The sequence below is a fragment of the Semicossyphus pulcher genome, unplaced genomic scaffold, assembly GCF_022749685.1.
Source record: "Semicossyphus pulcher isolate SPU_LCO1_2020_fin unplaced genomic scaffold, fSemPul1.0.p SCAF_11, whole genome shotgun sequence".
Lineage (NCBI taxonomy): Eukaryota > Metazoa > Chordata > Actinopteri > Labriformes > Labridae > Semicossyphus > Semicossyphus pulcher.
In genome coordinates, this window is record NW_027211615.1 from 20308187 (window position 1) to 20330344 (window position 22158).

General features: G+C 40.4%; 1 protein-coding gene across 2 annotated transcripts in view; it reads right to left on the minus strand.

Annotated features, from left to right (window-relative positions):
* Positions 1-2026: 2026 nt before the first annotated feature.
* The window catches only part of ccdc85cb (coiled-coil domain containing 85C, b), a 51416-nt gene continuing 31284 nt past the window's right edge, over positions 2027-22158 (minus strand). The window contains exons 2-7 of one of the 2 annotated variants that reach the window (XM_069683644.1): positions 17416-17495; positions 16135-16179; positions 10994-11098; positions 5572-5664; positions 5379-5477; positions 2027-4231 (exon numbers count right to left, since the gene is read on the minus strand). In XM_069683644.1, coding sequence (XP_069539745.1) covers positions 4142-4231; positions 5379-5477; positions 5572-5664; positions 10994-11098; positions 16135-16179; positions 17416-17495 — 512 coding nt within the window. In that variant the 3' untranslated portion in view covers positions 2027-4141. The remainder of the gene's footprint in view (positions 4232-5378; positions 5478-5571; positions 5665-10993; positions 11099-16134; positions 16180-17415; positions 17496-22158) is intronic. The other variant, XM_069683652.1, reaches the window with a different exon arrangement.

Below are 22158 nucleotides of genomic sequence, written 5' to 3' on the forward strand. Positions count from 1 at the left end.
TTTATTCAGTACTTTAGCTAACTATTTCAACTATTCATTCGGTACTTAAGCTAACTATTTAAACTACTTATTCGGTACTTTAGCTAACTGTTTCAACTACTTATGTACTTTAGCTATTTCAACTATTTATCCAGTACTTTAGCTGACTATTTCAACTACTTATTCAGTACTTTAGCTAACTGTTTAAACTACTTATTCAGTACTTTAGCTAACTGTTTCAACTACTTATGTACTTTTGCTGTTTCAACTACTTGTTCAGTACTTGAGCTAACTATTTAAACTATTTATTCTGTACTTTAGCTAACTGTTTCAACTACTTATTCAGTACTTTAGCTAACTGTTTCCACTACTTATGTACTTTTGCTATTTCAACTAATTATTCAGTACTTGAGCTAACTGTTTCAACTACTTATTCAGTACTTGAGCTAACTGTTTCAACTACTTATTCAGTACTTGAGCTAACTATTTAAACTACTTATTCAGTACTTTAGCTAACTATTTCAACTATTTATTCGGTACTTTAGCTAACTATTTCAAATATTTATCCAGTACTTTAGCTAACTGTTTCCACTACTTATGTACTTTTGCTATTTCAACTATTTATTCAGTACTTGAGCTAACTGTTTCAACTACTTATTCAGTACTTGAGCTAACTGTTTCAACTACTTATTCAGTACTTGAGCTAACTGTTTCAACTACTTATTCAGTACTTTAGCTAACTATTTCAACTATTTATTCAGTACTTGAGCTAACTATTTCAACTATTTATCCAGTACTTGAGCTAACTATTTCAACTACTTATTCAGTACTTGAGCTAACTATTTCAACTACTTATTCAGTACTTTAGCTAACTATTTCAACTATTTATCCAGTACTTGAGCTAACTATTTCAACTACTTATTCAGTACTTGAGCTAACTATTTAAACTACTTATTCAGTACTTTAGCTAACTGTTTCAACTATTTATTCAGTATTTGAGCTAACTGTTTCCACTACTTATGTACTTTTGCTATTTCAACTATTTGTTCAGTACTTGAGCTAACTATTTAAACTATTTATTCAGTACTTGAGCTAACTATTTCAACTACTTATTCAGTACTTGAGCTAACTATTTCAACTATTTATCCACTACTTTAGCTAACTATTTCAACTACTTATTCAGTACTTGAGCTAACTGTTTCAACTATTTATTCAGTACTTGAGCTAACTGTTTCAACTACTTATTCAGTACTTTAGCTAACTATTTCAACTATTTATCCAGTACTTTAGCTAACTGTTTCCACTACTTATGTACTTTTGCTATTTCAACTATTTATTCAGTACTTGAGCTAACTATTTAAACTATTTATTCAGTACTTTAGCTAACTATTTCAACTTATTCAGTACTTTAGCTAACTGTCTCAACTACTTATGTACTTGAGCTATTTCAACTGTTTATTCAGTACTTTAGCTAACTATTTCAACTGTTTATTCAGTACTTGAGCTAACTGTTTCAACTACTTATTCAGTACTTTAGCTAACTATTTCAGCTGTATGTATTCCCCACCTATAGCCAACAATTTCAACTTTTTCTGACTATTTTAACCATTATCCATTCCTTTTTCTATTTTAACTGTTTCCTCTTAACTATTTCTGTTTAACCATTTATTTTAGATATTTCAAGTTAATATGTCATTTATTGCTTTATGACTGTTAAATTATTACTAATTATTTAAACTGTTTATTCATACTTTGAACTTTTACTGCAATTTCATAATCAAATCCAGTTGTTTCATTCCCCCCTCAAACAAAACTTATATTTTTTTATAATCAAAAGACACTTTTTAGTGACATTAAGTCAATTATATGAGGTTTCCACTCAAAGTTCACCAGGTTGGAATCACTCATATACAAAACTTCTCAGAAGAAAATCTGTAGCTTTACTTCCAGCACTGTACCAGCAGAGGGCAGTCTAACTCATCCACTGAAGAAAAACAAGATGCCTGCAGGAATGTTTGCTCCATCAAATAAAGACAGCACTTCACAGTATCATTAACCAACTTGTTTATTTTCTCCCAATTTTTTCTAAAAGTGGCCTATTTCATGTTTTCTTTTCACCTGCCAAATATTCATCTCATCAGTGAAAGTCATGAAAAGAAGTTACAGCCATGCTAGTTACTACAGGAGTTGAGCATTATGCTGTAGACTCTAGGATTCTGTAATGTGGTTTTAGCATATAGGCAGAAAAAAAGAAACACTATAGATGTTTAAAAAAAACAGTTGAGTTCCAAATCAAAACACCATGCAGAAACAATGTGGCACATTTTAAATCAAATGCCTTATATAAAGTATTCAAAATTGTATCATGGCTTCAAATTAGTTCCTAGAAAAAAGGACACTTTTATAAAACCATACTCTGATTTATTTTTGAGCCATTATTTGAAAGAAGAGAGGTGCATGGCAAGAAGCCTTAGAAATGTTCTAATTTGGAACAAATAACACTAGAGATGGGAGAGCTGGAGCTGTCAGTCACTAAACTCATCTATGAAATACCTTTACAGTTGAATTAAATCTCATACATCTAAAATATGACTGTTTAGTTACTGATAGCGCTCCCATCTCTATCTAACACCTGGCAATAAATACTTTGACAAACAGTGTTTGTTCATTCTGACATCAAGAAATACTCGTTTTAAATGTTAGTGTTTTCAGGAGACACCTAAGGGAAGACTTATCTCTCATATTCTAAGAAAAAAAAAGACTTTAAGAAAACATGCGCTGCATAAACACACCTGCTGAATCCAAGACGACAGGAAAGGACTGAGCTCAAGAAGAGTAATCCAAACATACCTTTAAAACTGAACATAGACATTAGCATTTGGCCGTGAACATTTTAGATTTTGTAATTCATTGTTAGAAGATTGTTGGGAAGAGGCTTTTAGTATGGATTCAGCAAACGCCTTCAGCAGTCTTCAACCGAGTTGTAACCAGGGTTCAATAGAGAAAAAGAGGATTCACAGGCAGATGCTACAGCTGCAAGAGAACCATTCAGTCTCCATACGCGCACTCACACACACCAACACGCACACACGCTGTCAAAGATGGGCAAAGGTAAAGCTGTAGCCCTCCCAACCTGAGAAAATGATTGTCAAGCATGCACACAGCATACAATTTTAGTTAATTTCACAAAGTAAGAAAATTATCTATCAATTAACGTACGGAGATGGTTTGATTCAGAATGGCTGTGATACATTTTCAGATGTTACAGAGAAAAGGAAAAGCAGTAATTAATCTGGAAAAGAATAAAAAAACAACAGAAAAAAAAGAAACTTTTTTTTTACCAAAAGCAAACCCTGTTTAAGGTCCGGTTGTGTGTGCGATTCAAACTAAAGAATTGATCACATGGCCACGCTAGAATACAAAATAGATCAAAGTAAAATCAACAATAACAATGAAGTAGTGCTATGGTTTTATACATAATATACACAAGTTAACAGTGATCTCTAGACTTAATTATCCATAGACTTGTCTTATGAGCAAAAGGCGCTAGGTCACAGTGGGTTTCACATTAGTTAACACTTTAGAACGCTAATGCTAGTTATACTCGTTGACCACTAGGGGGCGATACATGTGACAGGAGCTAGGATCTCTATAGGAGGTACTATCAAAACTTCTCTGAAGATACCGCCACCGTGTTGCCTTCAAATCGCAGCAACAAGTGAAGAGATTTCTGCCCCTGCGGCCTCATCAGGTCTGTGCTTTAAACCATGTCATATCGCTAGCTTAGTGAAGCACAGCTATGCTATAAAGGGCTAAAAGGGGTGTGTGTTTATCGCTTTTACAGAGAGAGATCATTGTGTAGCTGGAAGCCTCCAAATCAACGACGTAAAAGTGGTGAATCGGTGAAACTAGCTGCCAGTTGTCAATGCTTCATGAGCTCTGAGATAAAAACATGTTTGTACATGTGAATAACAGACTAACAGGTCCATGAAGTAGCTTTCTTAGCCAGTCTTAAGAGAGGGTTTGTTGAAGGAATGCTGGGTGCTGTAGGCAGTAGGGAGCATGGCATGATGGGTTGTGTAGGCGCAGGTAGTACGAGGTGTTTTCAGGTGAGTGTAGGTACTGTAGATCCTGATCTCTCTCTCGCTCTCTGGTTGCGGTGCTACAGCGGCCCTTTGAACTGGTTCCCAGAGAGGTGCTGTCTGATGGACAGCTTTGATCCTGCTGCATCACCCAGCTTTCTCCACACCACCTGCAAGCAGAAGCAGAGAGAGGAGTTGAGAGAGGGGAAGAGGAAGAGCGAGACAGGCAGACTTAGACGCAGAGACTGAAAGAGTAAGGCGAGGCAGAAATAAAAAGACTTTCTTCTTCAAGTGTGAAAACTTCAAATGCTCGCAGTTTGGCTTTGAGCTGCAGTCTTCACACACACACACACACACACTCACACACACACACACACACACAAACTACGGTGGAGCTATCTCTGAATCTCTGTCCTCTGTCTCTGCTGTCTCTCTGCGAGTGAGTGAGAAGGGCCCCCGGGGGACCCCAGTGATATTACAGAGGTACCATTGTAGTGCTCCCCAGATTCCTGGCCTGTCACATACCTCTGCAGGGCCCAGATAGCCCCGCTCTAGTTTTCTCTCTAATCAGCGGACCTTTTATCCAGGACTGGGCCTTTCAGCACCAACCGAGAGATGGAGAGAGACGAGGGGGGAGGGCAGAGGAGAGGAAGAATGGCGGGAGGGAGGGAGGGAGTGCTCTTTTCCCTGCCGCTCCAGTTTAATTGCTCTGACAGCTCAACTACGAGCATCTACTTACAGTGTAGAGTTGGCTCTGGAGCCGGGATGATGGAGTGGGAGGGGGGAGATGGAGAGATAGTTGGAGAGAAAAGAGGAAGCAAGCGGGAGCGCTGTGTCCGGGACACTGCTGCAAGTGTCATTCCAAACCAAATGAGTCTAAATGAGGCTTCCTCATTAGTGGAATCAGCTCAAAAGCTGACCTGATTTAACCAAGCAGGACGGAGCCTAAAACCTGACCAACAAACCGGGACGCTATGGACAATAAGGCTCCTGTGTTTACACCAATGAAGAGCATATAGTATGGAAAAGTGCAACACAGTTTACTGCATTAACCAGACCTAACTATATTCAGCATCAGCTCTTAAATCGTGATCTGTTATGTAAGTTATTTCGCAGCCCAGACAGCTGACCTTGCATGATGCATCACACGCTCACCTCATGCTTTCCTTACTTCCTCCTTGAAATTCAGTTTGCACGCATTTATGCAGCTGAAACCAAGGTCTTCTGATACTTAAAATAGCAAAGCATTGAAAGCAGCATGCTCAGGGTTACTAGAGGAAGAATTTTAAGGGAGTATGGAAAAAGGGTTGCGCTTACGTTGCACATCTCTCGCACGATGGCCTTCTCTTTCTCGCTGAGATCGTCCTCATAGTCCTCGGGAACCTGCTTGTCCAAGTTCTCATGGACCTCCAGCACCTGATGGAAGACGTAACGATAAAGTTTGTTTTTATTATACGCGTGGAATTTAGCTTGTGTGATTGTGACATAGATTGCGAACGGAATTTAGTACCTTCATGGCATGCACCACAGCCTCAGGCTTCTGGACGCAGGACAGGTAGCCTGTTGCAGGAGAGGACTCGCTGGTTGGGAGACGACCGGTACCCTGAGGGGAGAGGAAGAGGAAAAAAAAATCATAAATATTTGTGTGTTATTTCTTCCGCAGTAGATAAACAGGTCAGGTCTAAACCAACAACATCCGGTGGACATTCTCTACAGCCTGTCAAACTCTTATCTCGTCACATCTGCCGTCACACAGCATTTAACCCAGGGGTCAAACGAGCACCACCTCACGTAGCTCCCCATGTGAGCCACTTCCAAGAAACCTTGCTCAACACCAGGAAAATAACCGCTCTCTCTCTCTCTGCATCAGAGGGTGTTTGCCTCTGATTTAATAGGAGAGTGTTCTTGTACGGTAGCACTGAAAATGCCATCCCTTTCATCCCCACTCACATCACCTCTCCTTCCCTTGTGTTTTTATTTCCGTTCTGCATTCACCACATATTCAACTCCCAGCCAGGTCTGCTACCTGCACAGAGTGATTTAACCTGCTGTGATGGGAGCAGCCAGCCAGGAAGAAGACCGGGGGTTTGTTTGACTCATCCTACCCCCTGGTTAGTTCCAGACAGTGGCTCTCTGTTGGAGGGACACAGATCTCTGGGACACACAATGGCACCATTCACTGTAACCTGGCATCAAGGCCCTGCATTAGACACAGCTCCATGGCTCTGTTAGCCCGGGTTCAATTCTCCACTCGCTGGTGATGCGCCTGTCAGCTCCCTCCGCACCCACTGGCCCCGTTTAGGTGCCAGAATGAGCCCACACAACCTAATAGCACAGAGATAAAATAATAATCCCACTGCAGCAGAGAGGGAGGTTTTGTGGAAACAGACCAAATAAACCAAAATGAAAAGCAGATTAAGGTTGCTGGTCCTGCCTGAAAACTGCTCACCTGACAACCACTGAACTGTTACATAAGATTTTGTTGAATATTCAATAATAATTTCAGGCGTTTTTCGTAAATGTAAAAAGTGAAAATCAACTTTGATAGCAAAAAACAAAATATAGCAGAGGTTTGTTTTTTATCCACACACAGTAATAGTCAAACATGCCCTGCTTGTTAGCATGGGGTCGCCTGCCATAAGATATTACATTCATGAACTTTATTTTCAGAAGAAAATGGAGAGAATGAAAAGGTTAATAGGAAACTTGAATGTTTCCTGTATTTAAATGGTTCTGCAGCATGCATAAAAGTATCCAGCTGTCCTCTGAATGGACCCTTCTTCCAACTTCTGATGTTACATAGACATATAGACTAAAACCAAAAATCAGGAACTGTGAGACCAACGGATAGGTGAAGGCGATAAATTTGACCTGATATTTGTTGACAGATTTTGGGCTTTGAATGCTTTTAATGCTCTGTGCTGGTTAATGGTGGAATGTAAAGTGTACATTTGCTCGAACGCTGTAATGAAAGAACAATTTTGAAGTACAAGCACTTCTATTTCACTTTTAACTTAAGTCTACAACATTTAGTCGCCAGCTGCTACTAATCTACTTCATAGATTCAGGTTTTACATTCAAAATAAATCATCATTTCAGTTTAAAAAAACATGATGCACTCATTAAATGAACAGTAACTTCTACAATAGGGCTGCATGATTTTGAAAAAATATCTAATTGTGATTATTTTGACTTATGTTGCGATTTCGATTTGTTTTGCGATATTAAATTGAATGATAATTTTTCTAATTTTCATTGAACAAACATATTAAAATGATTATAGTGTGTTTTCTGCAGGGATTTGTACCAAACAAAGACATTTGATACTTACATCTGTGTATGACGTGTAGGCTAGAATATCTCTGCAGCACAATGTTTAAATTAAAAAGGTATTTTAACACATTTCAGCTTTAATAAATATTGCGCCTCCTGCGATTTGAAAATTGCAGCAGGCCATATTGCGATTTCGATTATATTTGGATGAATTGTTCGACCCTATTCTACAATATGAAAAAAATCAGCTTACACATTAGTAAAGCCGTAATAAAAAATCATTACGGCATTATTACACTGACAGGGGGCATCACACTGCTAATCAATAATTGTATTGCACGAGTCAGAACGACAATATATTGCCGTATCGATATTTTGTCCAACCCTTACTGCATGTCCCTTTAGAAAAACAAAGAGGAGTGAAGCATAGGATGATAGATACTCTACATATGTGAGAAAATGATATGTAACAATGGTCTTACAAACAAACATATTCCCCACAGAGTAAAGTGAGTCTGCTCTTGTTTAAGGTCAAATGTAACAGCTTTAGCATACCGGTCTTCTGCAGTACTTTGAAGTCAGCTACAAGAAAAAATATGTAAATTGCTGTCACCTCTGCTCTCTTCAGTTGGTTAAAGCTATTATGTGAAATGTGTAAACACTTCCTAGCATCGGGTCAGGTTTTTCTGTTTATTTTGTGAGAGTCGTACAGCAAAGAAACAGATGATGACAGCGCAGAAACACAGCCTGCTTGGGGCAATGTTTACTGTTCATATGGATGTACATTTTGGGATGGCTTGCCTGCATAAACACGCCTGATTTCGGCCTTGCATGATGAGGCGGGGAGGACGACAAACACTGTCAGTATCAATGGTTTGTTGTTTGAGCACGCAGAATCAAATCTGACTGTGGAGTGTTTGTGAGAATCATGCAGCCTGCCCGCTTCCTTTCTCTAACCATCTTTCATATTCTTCTTTCTTTCTCATTTTCTATTTGACCATCTCACACACGCACAATGACCTGAAACTGGGCCCTAATGGTACAAAAGAATGAACACAAAGGATAAACTGATAGATTAGGATGGGTACACACAACAGTTCACTCGAGTTCTGCTTCAGGCCCCACATCTCTCATCTACTCTTTCTCTCTCGTTCCATCTTCCAACAAGGGCTTTTTCTCTCATGTGGATGAACTTAGTCACATTAGAGAGCAGGAAATCGATCATCATGCGGTTAAACATGTCACGACAACAAAGTTTAACAAGAGGACATGCACCACAGAGAAAAGTTAATCTGTGCATGGTGTTAGCTTTGCTTGTTTTGAGATATCATCATATTGTTGTGTAAAATATGTTAAAATATTGTTGTTGAAATAAGACGTTCCTGGTTTACACCACTGAACGGTATTTCATTTTAGCGTTCATGTCATATAATTTATATATAATTATCATATACCTAAACAAAAATGGACATAGACCTGTTAGCAAGCTAAAGTAAGCTCTGCCAGTTAGCTAGTTTAGTTAGTTTAGTTTTGATGCAACAAAAGTTGCATCAGTCACTGACTGTAAATAATGTAAGAACTAGTTTTTGTGGTTACATCAGTTTTAATTCATATGTAAAAATCAATTAAAGGAAAATTTGTGTTATAGCAAATGTTAGTTCTACCAGTTAGCTAGTTTAGCTAAGCAACAGCTACATCCTTTATCTATATACTGTGTCTAATTATTTTGCATTAACTAAGTATGTAACTATGTAAGAACTAGTTTTGTGGCTCATTCTGTTGTAGTTCATTCAACTGTAAATCCTAATTTAGTGAACATTTACGTTATAACAATCCAATGTTAGCTCTACGAGTTATCTAGTTTAGCTACTTTGGGAAAGTACCTCAACAGCTAAAGCCTACGTTTGAAGTAGTGATTGTGTTTCAAACTTTTTAATTCACTGATATTTGAAGCTCCACTTACCGGACATTTGTGTTATAGCTATCAAAAGTTAGCTCTGCCAGCTAGCTTGTTTTTCTAGAGAAGCAACGATTACATCTACAGTTACTGGTTATAAACGTTTAGAACTAAACTAAACTTGTGCCTATGTTTGAACTTGGTTTTGTGGTTCCATCACTTTTAATTGATATGTAAAAATCAATTCAAGTGACATTTGTGTTTTAGCTAATGTTACTTCTGCCAGTTAGCTAGTTTAGCTAGCTAAGCAACAGTTACATCTGTGGTTACTGGGTATTTGTTAGTATCAGCTAATACCTATGTAAGAACTAGTTTTTGTTGCTCATTCTCTTATAATTTACTCAACTGTAAATCTATACTGAGTGAACATTTGTGTTATAACAAGCTAATGCTAGCTATTTAGCTAGTTTAGCTTCTCTGTGAAAGTATTTAGTAACAGCTAATGCAAACATATGAAATAAAAAACAAAATTTAGCTCTGCCAGTTAGCTAGTTTTCTAGACAAGCAACAAATACTACAGTTACTGGTTATTTAAAACAAACTAATGCCTATATGTAAGAACTATTTTTTGTGTTTCAAACTGTTTTAATTCAGTTACATAATTTTGCTCTGTGTATATTTGTATTACAATAAGAACATCTGATGTGACCAGCTGTGGGCTGAATGTAGCTAAATGTAGTCACACAAATCTACTTACAGTCTCCACTCTCAGTCAGAATGACGTCAACCGTCATGTCAGTCAGAGCCAAAAGTCACCTCTAGTCAATATCCTGACCTTGTTTCATGCGAACCTGTACCGTTAAATTACATGCGGGGAGGCAACTATCAAGATAATTCACAGTTTATCCTTCCTCCTGCGGCGAGAGACCTCTCGAGGGGTCAAGGTTCATGGACATTATTGAGCGGCGTAAACCTCCACAAGGAGGCAGTTTTGACCCATGAGCTTAAGAAGTGCGAGCTGACTCTGAACGCACTCGACCTGCGCCTCACACTGAGGGCCTGTGATTAAAACACAACATTGATTTTTATACACTGGTTAGTGGCATAGCCCAGCTCTGACCTCCCTTAAGCAGTCAGAAAACAATTACCCAGCCTCCCTAGACAATGGCAGGGTCAGGGGTGGCGGTGGATTTCAGAGGATTATTACTTTCATAGTGGGATTCAGTTCAAACAGGCTCCAGGGAGAAGCAAGGGAGCTGAAGGCCCAGGATATGAGAGGAGGAGAGGAGAAGGCTGACTCCTCTTAACTTTCAATCCTTGTTTTATTCTGTTTTAGTTTCTCTTCTTCCTCCTCTCTTTTCCAGTCTGTCTCATCCCCCTGCCTCCTTTCACTCTCTCTCTTTTTCTTCCCTCTCTCTTACTGTGTGTGTGTGTTTCATTTCCTGTCATTTGTGAGAGAGAGTTAGGTTGCCTGTGGAGGTATAATTGGAGCGTTAGATGTAAAGTGAATTAGAGCTGACTTGACTCGATTTCACTGAGGAGGCAAAGGAAGAAGTCTTCTCCACAATTAGGCGTGTGGGTGTGTGTGTGCAATTAAACAGTCTCTATACGTACCCACCTTTGTATAAGCAGTGTGACAGTGTTTAAGAAGATAGGAATGAGTAGGTGTCCCTCTATGTACGAGCGTGTCTTTGTTTGAGTGTACCCTTCTTGTGTGGTATTTGTGTGTATAAGTGTGTGTGTAAGCCTCCTGCGTACTGACCATGTGCATGCCGTCCTGGCGCTGGGGCAGTGAGGACAGCTGGGACTCTGAGTGGTAGAGGGTCATCCCCTTCCTCAGGACACGGAGGTCACCTGGGTTACACTGCTGAGGGCGGAAAAACAAACACACACAACAAAAAAAACAGATATAAGACTTCAATGCTAATCCAAACTATTAATCCAAAACAGATAAATCACAAAGGATCCTTTCCTGGGTCACATGCATTTTAAGGCTCTTCTTTTTAGGCCATTAGAGCTTATCCTTTACTGCATCCTTGACATTATTGAGGCATATAATAACATAAATATAAAAGTGTACACAAATTTTATAATAGTACTTATTGGCTGTCATATTTTTTTCATACCAGTTACAGTATTAGAGCTGGAATGATACCGGACACTTTTGAGGCTGATACTGGTTGATATTTGACAGTTTTATCTCGCTGAAACTCATTATTCTGGTCATTTTCAATTCTTTAACACAAACGCCAAACCTACTCAAACATTTTCAATTAGAAAGTCCCTTACATTATTTTTTATAAAAATCCTGTACATGCGATGTATTGGGCAGGAAATCTAAAAGCCAAGAGATAATGTACTGTACTTCCTGTCTTGGTTATATTTTTATATTGGTTCGAGCAAAGATATTTTTTCAGTTGCACAAAAAAATATAAGCAAAAAGCAAAAACTACAATATCAAACTATAATTGAGAACATTTTAAAACATAGACAACATGCTGCATGAAAATGATTTCAGCTTCAGTTTACAATTCTTTCTGCATCTTTGCAACTTTCTCAGGCTGGATTAAAAAAAACAAAAAACTTTTTTCTAACTGAATTGTTATTTTCAAATTTCCCATTATTGATTCTGAATATTGATCTCTTCAGGTTTTTAGAAATCTGACATTTATTTAAGTTGTTGTGCATTTGCCAAAGAAAATCCTCCATCCAGAGTTATATCATTGTATTTGTTTATTGTCCTTTAATGTGTGTCTATGTTACCTGTCAGGGACTATTGGTATAAATTAGCATTCTTGCTAATTCCAGCAAGTTTACATCTTGTATTTTTAAACTGATGATTATCATGCTCTGTCCCTGTCAAATAAACTAATAAATAAAATTTTTTAAAAACTGGGAAACGTGTTTACAATTTGGCCTCTAATATGAACTTAACATGTTTTTATATTCAATTATATTGCGTTTAAAGACAACGTGAATCAAAAGCAAACAACAACAACATACGCACTAAAACCAATGATAACCCCCTATATATATCATGATGTTTATATCCTGGTCTGGCTCTTCTAAACGTATTAAGATCCACTGATGGTTCATTAAAAACCCTGATGTTCCGCCTCCTCCTACACTGGCACCTGCCCGTTCATCGTCTCTCACGCCATCGCTTCCAGCAGCATCATAAATGGCTCTTCAGTGACGCTGGCCTGAACCTCAATGTCTCATGATTGGTTGCCATTATGCAGGATCAGAGTTCATAAGATTTGTCCTCATTAGCAGCCAAAGACCACTGCTTACTGGGGGCGGTAACCAGCCTTGCTCCTCTCTGCAGGCAGGAACATGGCAGCACCGCTGTTCCTTCTGACATTTCTCATGTCACGCACTCGTGTTCCCTCTGCGCAGGGCTCGGCGTGTAAACACACGTGATGCCTGCAAGCGCTCAGGCAATAAATAGCCCGATGAGCAGTGGCTGTGCATCTGTGTATGCGTGGACATTGTGCTGTGTTGTCTGCCTCTGTATTATCTCTGTCTGTGTAACACACACGCAGGTGCACAGTCACATACACAGTTGGCACACACACAAAGCTACAATCAGCATTCCCCTTGTCTTCCCTGCTCTTTGATGTTCTCCCTCCTCTCCTCTCCTCTTCCAGCTTAGTATCCTGCGAGTGTTCCTCTAACCTTTCACAATCCTTCCCTTGGCTCTTTGTGATCTATCCTTTGGGTTTCGATATTCATGCCCTCTATTCTGTTCCTTTGCGAACGTCTCTTTGTCATTTCTCCAGGCTCTGTGTCATTCAGAAAGCTACGCCTTAAATCCCATATCTGGAGCAGTGATTTAAACACTCAATCCCTGAAATTAACACATCTGTTTACTGAATAAGACGACCGATTAAAAATCCTGTTGAGCTGACTCTAGCTGTCTCCAACTTTCCTGCCCTTCCTGAGTTGACCTTGACCACTGAGACCAAACAAAGCCATTTGTTTGCCAGACAGCTGGGGACAGTTGACCCTCTGCGGTCTAAAACTCCGACCCCTTCGTCTGCACATCCATCACAATGTTCTCGGTGCCGACAGGGAGAAGCTGTGGACATCACGCATCACTTCCTGTTTGAGTTATGAGGGGCAGGGGTGATGCTGCCCTGACAAAAGGGCAGAGAGGATGGAAGAGGATGTATCTTGAGAGCAGGAATTTATTGTAATAAAGAACAGAATCAGTTTAATCTGAGTTACCTGCTGTAAAAACTAGAAATAGTCGGAAAATTTTAATTAAAATAGTAGGAATGTCTAGCTCTATATTTCTTTAAAGGGCCAGTTCGCCAATTTCTAACCTCAGTCCTACCATGCTGTTAAGGGGAGCTAATGCCATTATAGTAGGAACAAATATTTTATATTAATATTCAAATATTATTGCTTCTATCGATTACAGAGAACACCAGCTTTGACTGACAGTGGCTTTCTTCCTTCTATAAATAAAGATGCTAACCTTTTCCCTTGAACTGCAGCTTTAGCCCCGATGTTTTAGCACATAATGATGCGTTCAGGTAGCATATCAAAGAACACTTTTGCAGGGTTGGTATTTTTACATCTCTGCTGGACTAAAAAGTTAGCTGTAGCCACCATTTTCAATTAACTAAGCGAAAAAACATTAGCTTAATAAGCAAGCTGGCTAAAGCTAATAGTTTACAGTTACAGAAAAAATTCAAATTTCTGGCATGTGTAAGGATTGAAAGCTCAACTGGTGTAGCAACACTACCCCACCCATCTTCCTTGTTCCGATCTGATTCATAAATCAATAAATCAGTCATATCGAAACTTTGACATTCAACAACCCACAACTCATTAACCAGGAGTCCACTGGACTCTACTGTAGTTCTCTAACAAAATGAGTTAAATTAGCCTGCGGTTAACGGATGGAGTGTCATCTTAATCCATCATATAAATCATTCAACTCTCAGAGTCACACTGAGCACTTTCGTGTTAATGATAAAGTAGAAGTGAGCGAGGACGGAAAGTGCCTCTCACTTCACTGAGCTGACAGCAATAAGTAACGGATGAAAGACACTGGAGATCCGTGTGGGAGAAAGAATGAATCATGCACATGCATGAGGCTGCGCATGTTTAACTGCGAGCGTGGGCGTGCACGTGAACACAAACCTGTTCTTCTCATTGTGTTCATACCTGTACTGTTTCGGTCCTTGTTAATATTCACTGTGGGACCTAGTTAACTCCCTCCCTGCTCCCTTTGGTACAGTGAAATCTTTTAGCCGAGCTGGTTTGGAGGGTCAACATTCCTGTGATAAGGGGCTATTGTTTCCTTCAGGCTCAATACAGGTTTCACTGGGCCAGTTTCATAACAGGAAGTTAGGCAATATGTCCATTCAGGCAACTAATCCACTGTAACAATCCCACCTGCTAGCATTCAGACACATCAGTAAGCAGGTTATTGCATAAGAGTCATAATAAATAGTAAAGTCTAAAGCTCTATTTTTCCAATATTTACTGTTATACACTCAAGTTTGTAATGTACTTTGTATTACATGTAATAATGTAAAGAAAAACAGTTTATTCATGACAAAAACATCAAGATTTTTCATTTCAGACAGACATTCCTTCATATTTCAGTTGCACTCGTACACCAGTTGTCTGCCATGCATTATTGATACCTGGATCTACCTGTCTGAACCTCAGAACTTCAATTATTCAGCCCACCAGACGTCCCGACAAGCGGGTACAAGTGCGTGTCATTTATGCACCAAAGCACAATATAGCAGTCATTCACCTGAGGTAACTTGTACCAAACCCTCACTGCGCTGTGCAAAAAAGGACAGCTCCAAGGACAGAGGAAGGCTTTCTTGCCAAGATCGGCCACATACAAGCAGGGCCACCTGTGCTCGTTTATTAGCATAGCATGCTAGCAGCACACAAGAGGGGCTGGGCACAGAAGCAACACCTCTGCTAGGCAATGCAAACCAATTCCTTGTGATTTATAGCTTTGAGACTGTAAAAAAGGTGATTCAGTTCTATGGTAATGTTTAAGCCTGTATTTTGTCGTATTGAACTTTGAACGATAAAACTGTAAGGTGCAACACTAAGTACCTGAATATGGTCATTTTTAGCAGTTAGCTCCTTCACCTGAGGGTAATTAAAAGAGAGGATTAATGTCACTCTTAAGTCTGTACTGTAAATATGAAGCTACAGCTAACAGCTGCTAACCTAGCTTAGCTTAGCTTAGCTTAAATTAAGTAAAAACAGGAAACCTCTTTCCAAAGCTGAAATAAATCTACTATAAGCAAATAAAAGTTTAAAACATGTTATATCTTCTTAGTTATGTCTGTACAATTAGCAAAGTGTAAAAATGGGGATTGTAGTTCTCTAAGCGTGTCTCTTTTACCCTTCAGTTTTTGTACAAATTTAACAAACAAGTGTGTGTTAAGATAAAAGTGAGTTTTAGAGGAGCTGTAGGCAGACCTTTGTCACCTTTGGACTGAGCCAGGCTATTTGTTTCCAGTCTTTGCACTTAGCTATCCTAGCTAGCAGCTTTAGCTAAATGTTTAGCACACAGGTATCAGAGTGGTATCAATCTTCTCAACTGAATCTAAGCTAGGTAGATAATTAGCACATTGCGCAAAATGTCGAGACTATTTTATAAACATTACCATAGAGTTGAAGTGTCGAAGTGTCAACATAAACGCAACATTACACAAATCATTGTAACAGAAACTGAGTGCATTGCATCACAAAGGTGTTGCTTTTATTGTGTCCATCCTCGGGGAATAAGAAAGCAAAAGCTCGAAGCTGTGAAAAGTCCCGACACCGCACAGACAAAAGAATGAAGTAGGCAAAAGAGGCTCAACCAGTTGACCAAGAGAGGAGCCAAGACATAGTGACGTTTCAGAAAGTTACCTTTTGTTTCGTCTGTATCTGTGATAAACTATAGCGGCTTTGAGCCTACAGGGAGAGAAAAACATGATGTGTGTTGGTTTGTTATTAGATACTGGTCTATTGGGAACCATTATTTACAGCAATGATAGCAACTTTACTCGTTCTGGGTTGCAAATAAGAAGATACTGTAAAAGAAGAAACAGACTTTGAAGCTGTTTTAGAGGAGGCAAAGTTTAAGTGTGTTTAAGTCTTGTTCTATTAAGACTGTAAGATCTGTTACTGTAAAAACATGCTCATCCCAGCGCAACATTTAAAGATAACTACTTTAAATGTGATCAGGGACTACAATTAACCTGACGCAGGTACATATTAAAAGCCCTGACTGCTGTGAGACAATGTGTAGCGCCTAGTCGTATCAGTGAAGGGCTAATTATGTGGATCATTTAGGTTTCTGTTTCAGCGGTTCCAGCCTACACGCTCTGCCTACATATGAATCTGCTGGGAGATAATTGGGCGAAGAAAAATCACTTTAAAAAAAGAATAAAGGCTTTATTCAAAAGCCAGTTAAACTGTGAAATTCAAACTCCACTGTCTGCAGCCTGACTCGCATTCAAATGAACTGAAACATCATAAAAGAGAAAATTTGATACACGAAAGGCTTTGATGTTCGTATATTTACCCGTAATTAAGTAGCCATAGCTGTGACTGCTCTACAGTTTGACCCCTAACATGACCAATTAATGTTCCAGTTAAAGTGTTCTGCCCGGAGTCCACTGTCTGCGGGTGTGAGCGTGAAACACACACCTCTGCAGACTGACATGTGAACTCCGGGTGAACCAGAACAAAAATCCACCCCCGCCTTCTCACACTCCCACCTCCACTCGCTCAGCCCTCCATCCTCTAAAATTTGGGAGAAGTCAGAGCAAGGTCAACTCTGGGAGAAATACTTTGCTCTGTCACCGTCACTTAATGCCTCTTTCTCCTCCTTTTTCCTCCTCTCATCTCTCCTCTGCTCTCACAGCTCGCCTCGGGGGCTAACATCAGTGCTCGCTACAGAAGCTTACTGACTCCCCATGAATAAAACATAGATAAACATATTCTTCCACTAACAGGCAGGCTGTTGTGAGGGGGTAGCTCCACTGAAGCATCAGGCTACCACTTTGTCTCATCACAGACGCCTGTCACATGTTTTGGGGTGAGTTTTTGGGAAGTTGCAAAGGCATTGTTTAGTGAGGGTATAAGTTCACATAGGACTGGACTGGGTTATACGCAATAGCGTTTACATTTGTCTGTGTTGTTTACCTGTGAGAGAAGTTTATTGTTGTCATCCTCCAGGATCCGCACTTTCGTCTCCAGCTGCCTGATGTAGTTGGAGGAGGAATCTGAAGAAGAGAAGGAGAAGAAAAGAGGAGAAGGAGAACTGATTAGCATTTCAAAGACCTCAAGTAGAAAAACAGGCGGGCATGGCTACTAAAGTAAAAGGCCCACATAGAGCTGTAAAGTTTGCTTTAAGCCTTAAGAGACCCATAAACCCATTCTCCAAATTAGGGGTTTCATGCTAACGCTAACCTCCTGACACTGACCCATCAACAACATAATTCCTCTGCTAACCAAAAGCCACGTGGAGGGATCTGATTTTGTTGTTTTTTTTGTGTTAACTGCTTGTTAGCTGCTTATTACTCTAGTCTGAGTATCAGCTGGTAAATGAGAGTCCATTAAACCGAAAACTATCGGAGAAAAAAATATAAGCTCACCACTTTACTAGAAATATAAAATTAGACTGGAAAATGTCATAAAACATTAGCAACAAAGAGTCTTTAGCAGTGCTAGCTGCTCTGTAAGGCTGTATTTAAACACAGCAGTGGTTGGAGCTAATATTAGCTTGCGAACATGAACAAAATGACACCATTCTGAAGTTTAGCGGGCAAAATATTAACCATGAGTAGCATCATATTCTAGCTTGTTAGCAAGCTAACATTTGATAATTAGCTGTAAACACTAAGTACAGCTCAGACTGATAGCAAATGATCGTTTTCCAAGTACTAAGTCATGAACCAAAAGCCCTTTTTACACTGCGGTTCCGCCTCAGCGCCGTAACAAAGGTCCGCCGACATGCAGCTTTTGCCATTTTACATAAAGCCGCTGCAGTGTGTGTTTTTAAATAGCCTTCCGGCGGTGCGGAAGCAAAACATGCACAAGGTTTAAACAAACAGCGTGTGCTTCAAATACACACACACGGCGTTGTTCCGCCATGACGGCTCTGCTAACACAGACGCTGTTTCGCCTCTGTTACTAAATTCGATGCCGGCTCAGAGGTGGAACGACTTCGCCCCACCATTACGCCTCTGTGCGTTCTACATAGAAGACGGAACCTAACAGAGGCGCAATAATCCCGCCTCCACCTGGCAGTGTAAAAGGGACTTTAGACTAATGGTAAAAAAAAGGCAGAACTAATATTCTAATTAGAGTAATAAAAAAGAAAAGCTGCAAATCCTGATATTTTCAGAAGCTAAAAACAGCTAACATTTAGCATTCATCCTTGGGATTCCTTCCTGACAGTACATTTCTGTTTAGCGACTGATTGATTAATGAACTTTAAATTTAAGCCTGCTGACTTTTAGGAAAACGCCCATTATGAGTGTTTCTCTGTAGATCAGTCTACCATGTGTAGTTCTATGTACAAAGTCCTCATGTGCTATAAAACTAGCTGTAGCCTGATGTCAGAGGTCAAGCACTCAGCGTTCCCACCCAGATTAGCAGTGCTTGACCTAACTTTCGACCCCATTCTCAACTGGAGCCATTTCCCAGTTTGGCCCACATTCTCCTGTCTCACTCATTCATCGTAAAAAACAGACGTCCATGTTGGAGCTCAGATGCTGCAAAACTGCTTCTATACTGTTTACGCCCGCCAAACAATCTAACTGTGGCCTAATTGCTCCACAGAGATTCCCTCAACCGTTGTTTATCAGCATTCTGCTTTCACATGAATCAACTTTTGCGAGTTCAAACTGGGGACAGGAGCGGAGTGCTGCAGCTTGAATCGGTAGGTGGCACAGAGCCTGTTATCTAAAAAGGCATGTTTAATTTACAGCGAGATCAAAGACGAGGAACGCACAGGAACGGCGCTACGACAACTAGCCGAGGAGAACACGACTGCACACACAGCTTTATTTTATTTTGTTTTCTAAATGAGGAGAGCAGACAGACAGAGAGCGGAGAGAGTGATGGGGAGTTATAACAAAGCCGATGGGGAGTGTGCTGATAAATGGGTTGAGTTAAGATGCTGTGGATACAGCACGCACACACACTCACGCACACATACTGTTGCAGCTTGTTGCATCAGTGAGGTAACTCTGTCCTTTGTTTGTTTATACTTAACTGACCCTTAGAAGCCTACCCTACCTGTGTTTACAATGCTTCATACTTAAACAGAACAACCAGGGGGCGCTATTCTGCAGAAATCCACTGCAGCCTGGATCTTTTACAGAGAGACAACAGCTTCAGCCGTGTTTTGCATTTTACAGGTTGTTTACATGCACTTAAGTTAACAGGTTACTGTCAACTTTGTGCACGTCCTTCACTTCCTAAACATCATGTGAAATAAGAAACCCAGGCTTATAGATCAGAGAAGTAAGGTGAACATATGTAGCTAGATTTCAGCCTGAGAATAATGTCTTAATGAGCATATGGTTAACTGGCTTTATAAAAGGGGATTTCAAAGACTCTGTGTCCCAAACAGTTACTATAAATGACAAATAAATAGGTGGATTTTCAGTGTAAGAACCTCTGTTTTTTTAACCAATTAATCCGAGTTTGTTACTCTATTATTTGCATGTTACTTTTAAAAAACAGTGTCAAGAAAGATGTCTCTTTTGGGTTAAAATAATCCACAATTCACGATAGCACAAACTCTAGAATAAAGGAGATATCCAATCGGCTACCAAGGTGCAACCGATCCTTCTCCACTGACCCGAGGCTGAGCAGAGGTGAGTGACAGCAGCACCCAGCAGGTCCTGTCTATGTCCAGCCCTTTGACTCTACAGCACGGCCCTGAGCAGACAGTGCCGTCAATCGGCCGGTTAGACGAGGGGAGGAGGCTGCAGTGGCCCGAGCTGGTAATCCTCTCTTTCTGCCTTGTGACCCTCTAATCTGGATTCATCTGCTGGCCTGACCCGCAGCCAGATCTCAATCCGATTAGGTTGAAGGTTCCTCAGCCCTCGCCAGCAAACTCAAAACAACAAAAGAAAGAAGCCGTAGAGGAAAAAAAAAAAAAGGGAGGACGGGAAATGAACGTTTGTTTTTGTTTTTTTCTGATCAGTGTGGATATTTAGATTACTTACAGAGATTGAGATCTCGCCATCAGTAATCCAATAAAGTCAAAAGTCATCTGAGTCTGTCAGGATTATTTTTTATCTCCTTAGAACTAATTAAAGAAAAATGCAGATAAGCAATCAAAGATAAATATTGATAAATAGCTCAGGCGGAGCAGAGTTGAGGGATCCCACTGTCTTCACATACCAGAACACTACGACTCCCTCCCTCTCCTCATCATTAAGCCTTTGATGTGTTATACGGGGGGTTATGTTAAATCTCAGAGCGCATCACTTGAGCATCACACATGACAAGATTAAGTGGTCCTGCTTAAATATGTGCAGATCTGCCGTGGGAACATGCACAAAACGCCCTGACGCCCACCTCCCCCCACACACACAGACACGCTGTACACACGCAAAGAGCCGCGGGGATCTGCAGGGAGGATCCAGCCGTCACCCTCTCTTGAACACCCGGCTCTGGAGAGTCATCCTGGTGGGAGAGGGGTCAGGCAATTAAACTGTTCCCTGGCTCCCCCTGCCACTCCTCCACCCTTTCATCCATCCTCCATCCCTCCGGCTGCACATGCTCTCCTCGCTTCTCCTCCAGAGGAGCTGAGGGAAAAGCTACAGATCATGCAGAGCATCGCATAGCCAGTAATAATAACAGTCTATGCATCTTCTGTTATACATAACAAGCACCCAGGGAGAGGCCTTTATTACTAATGCATACCCTGCATGCAATCTTAAGGGCTGATAAAGTGAATAGAAGCAGCAGTAAACAATACAGAGAGAGATGCAGACACAGGGGGGGAACCGTGTCCTTAAAACGCACAAGGAAGCTATTTTTACCCCTGCACAAGTGTTGTTTATCCAATGAATCGACAGCATGTGAGAGCTCTTAATGTGCGCGCCTGTGTGTGTGTGTTTGTGTGCACGCAGGACAAAAGGTGACGCAGACGGTGGTGCGAGTCCGTCCCCCCTCCCTGCACGTCACTTTGTATCACGTCAGTCCCGCTGTGACCCACTTCCAGCGGCCACTCCCTCCTTAACTCCGCTCTGCTCCCCGTTTCCCTCTCTTTCTTTCTCTTTTATTACATCCCTCTGTTTTTACTTCTCTCGTCCTCTGTGCTTTTTTTCTGCTCTTAAAAAGTGCTCAGCTGTTTTAAAGACCAATCCTTTGGGTCAGCTGAGCTTTCTTGGAAGCTCTTTTCTCATTCCTTTTACAGGAAAAAAGTTACGCAGAATAAAAGTCAAGCTCCCGTAAATTTGGTGCAATCCTCTAAAAGGTCATGACCTCTGCGGGTTCTTCTTTGTGTTTCACTGAGCTCCAAACATCCCCATCTGTCTGTTATAGATCACTCTGCCTCTGCAGCATGCCACAGTTGCTCACACTCACATTGTGTGCAAGATTTATCAGACAGTTTAATCAATAGTTCTACTTGGAATAAAGCTACATCTCCATCCAAATAGTCTATATAGTCTAGATTTTTTTCCCATTATAATTCTGCAAAAAGTCAAAAAACAAATAATGAATTGACCCTTCGCTAAGTCCCACCCCCCTTGGTTACTGTTGCTACGCCTGTCAAGCTTTCGCTCCGGCATGTAAATATTATGTCGCTTTCAACTATAACGGTGAGAGATGTTCCGAGAGAAATAATAGCAAATTTCTGGAAAAATAGTTCCCAAATATCAGAGAGAAGTCGACAGAAGCTTCATCCAGAAAATAACTTGT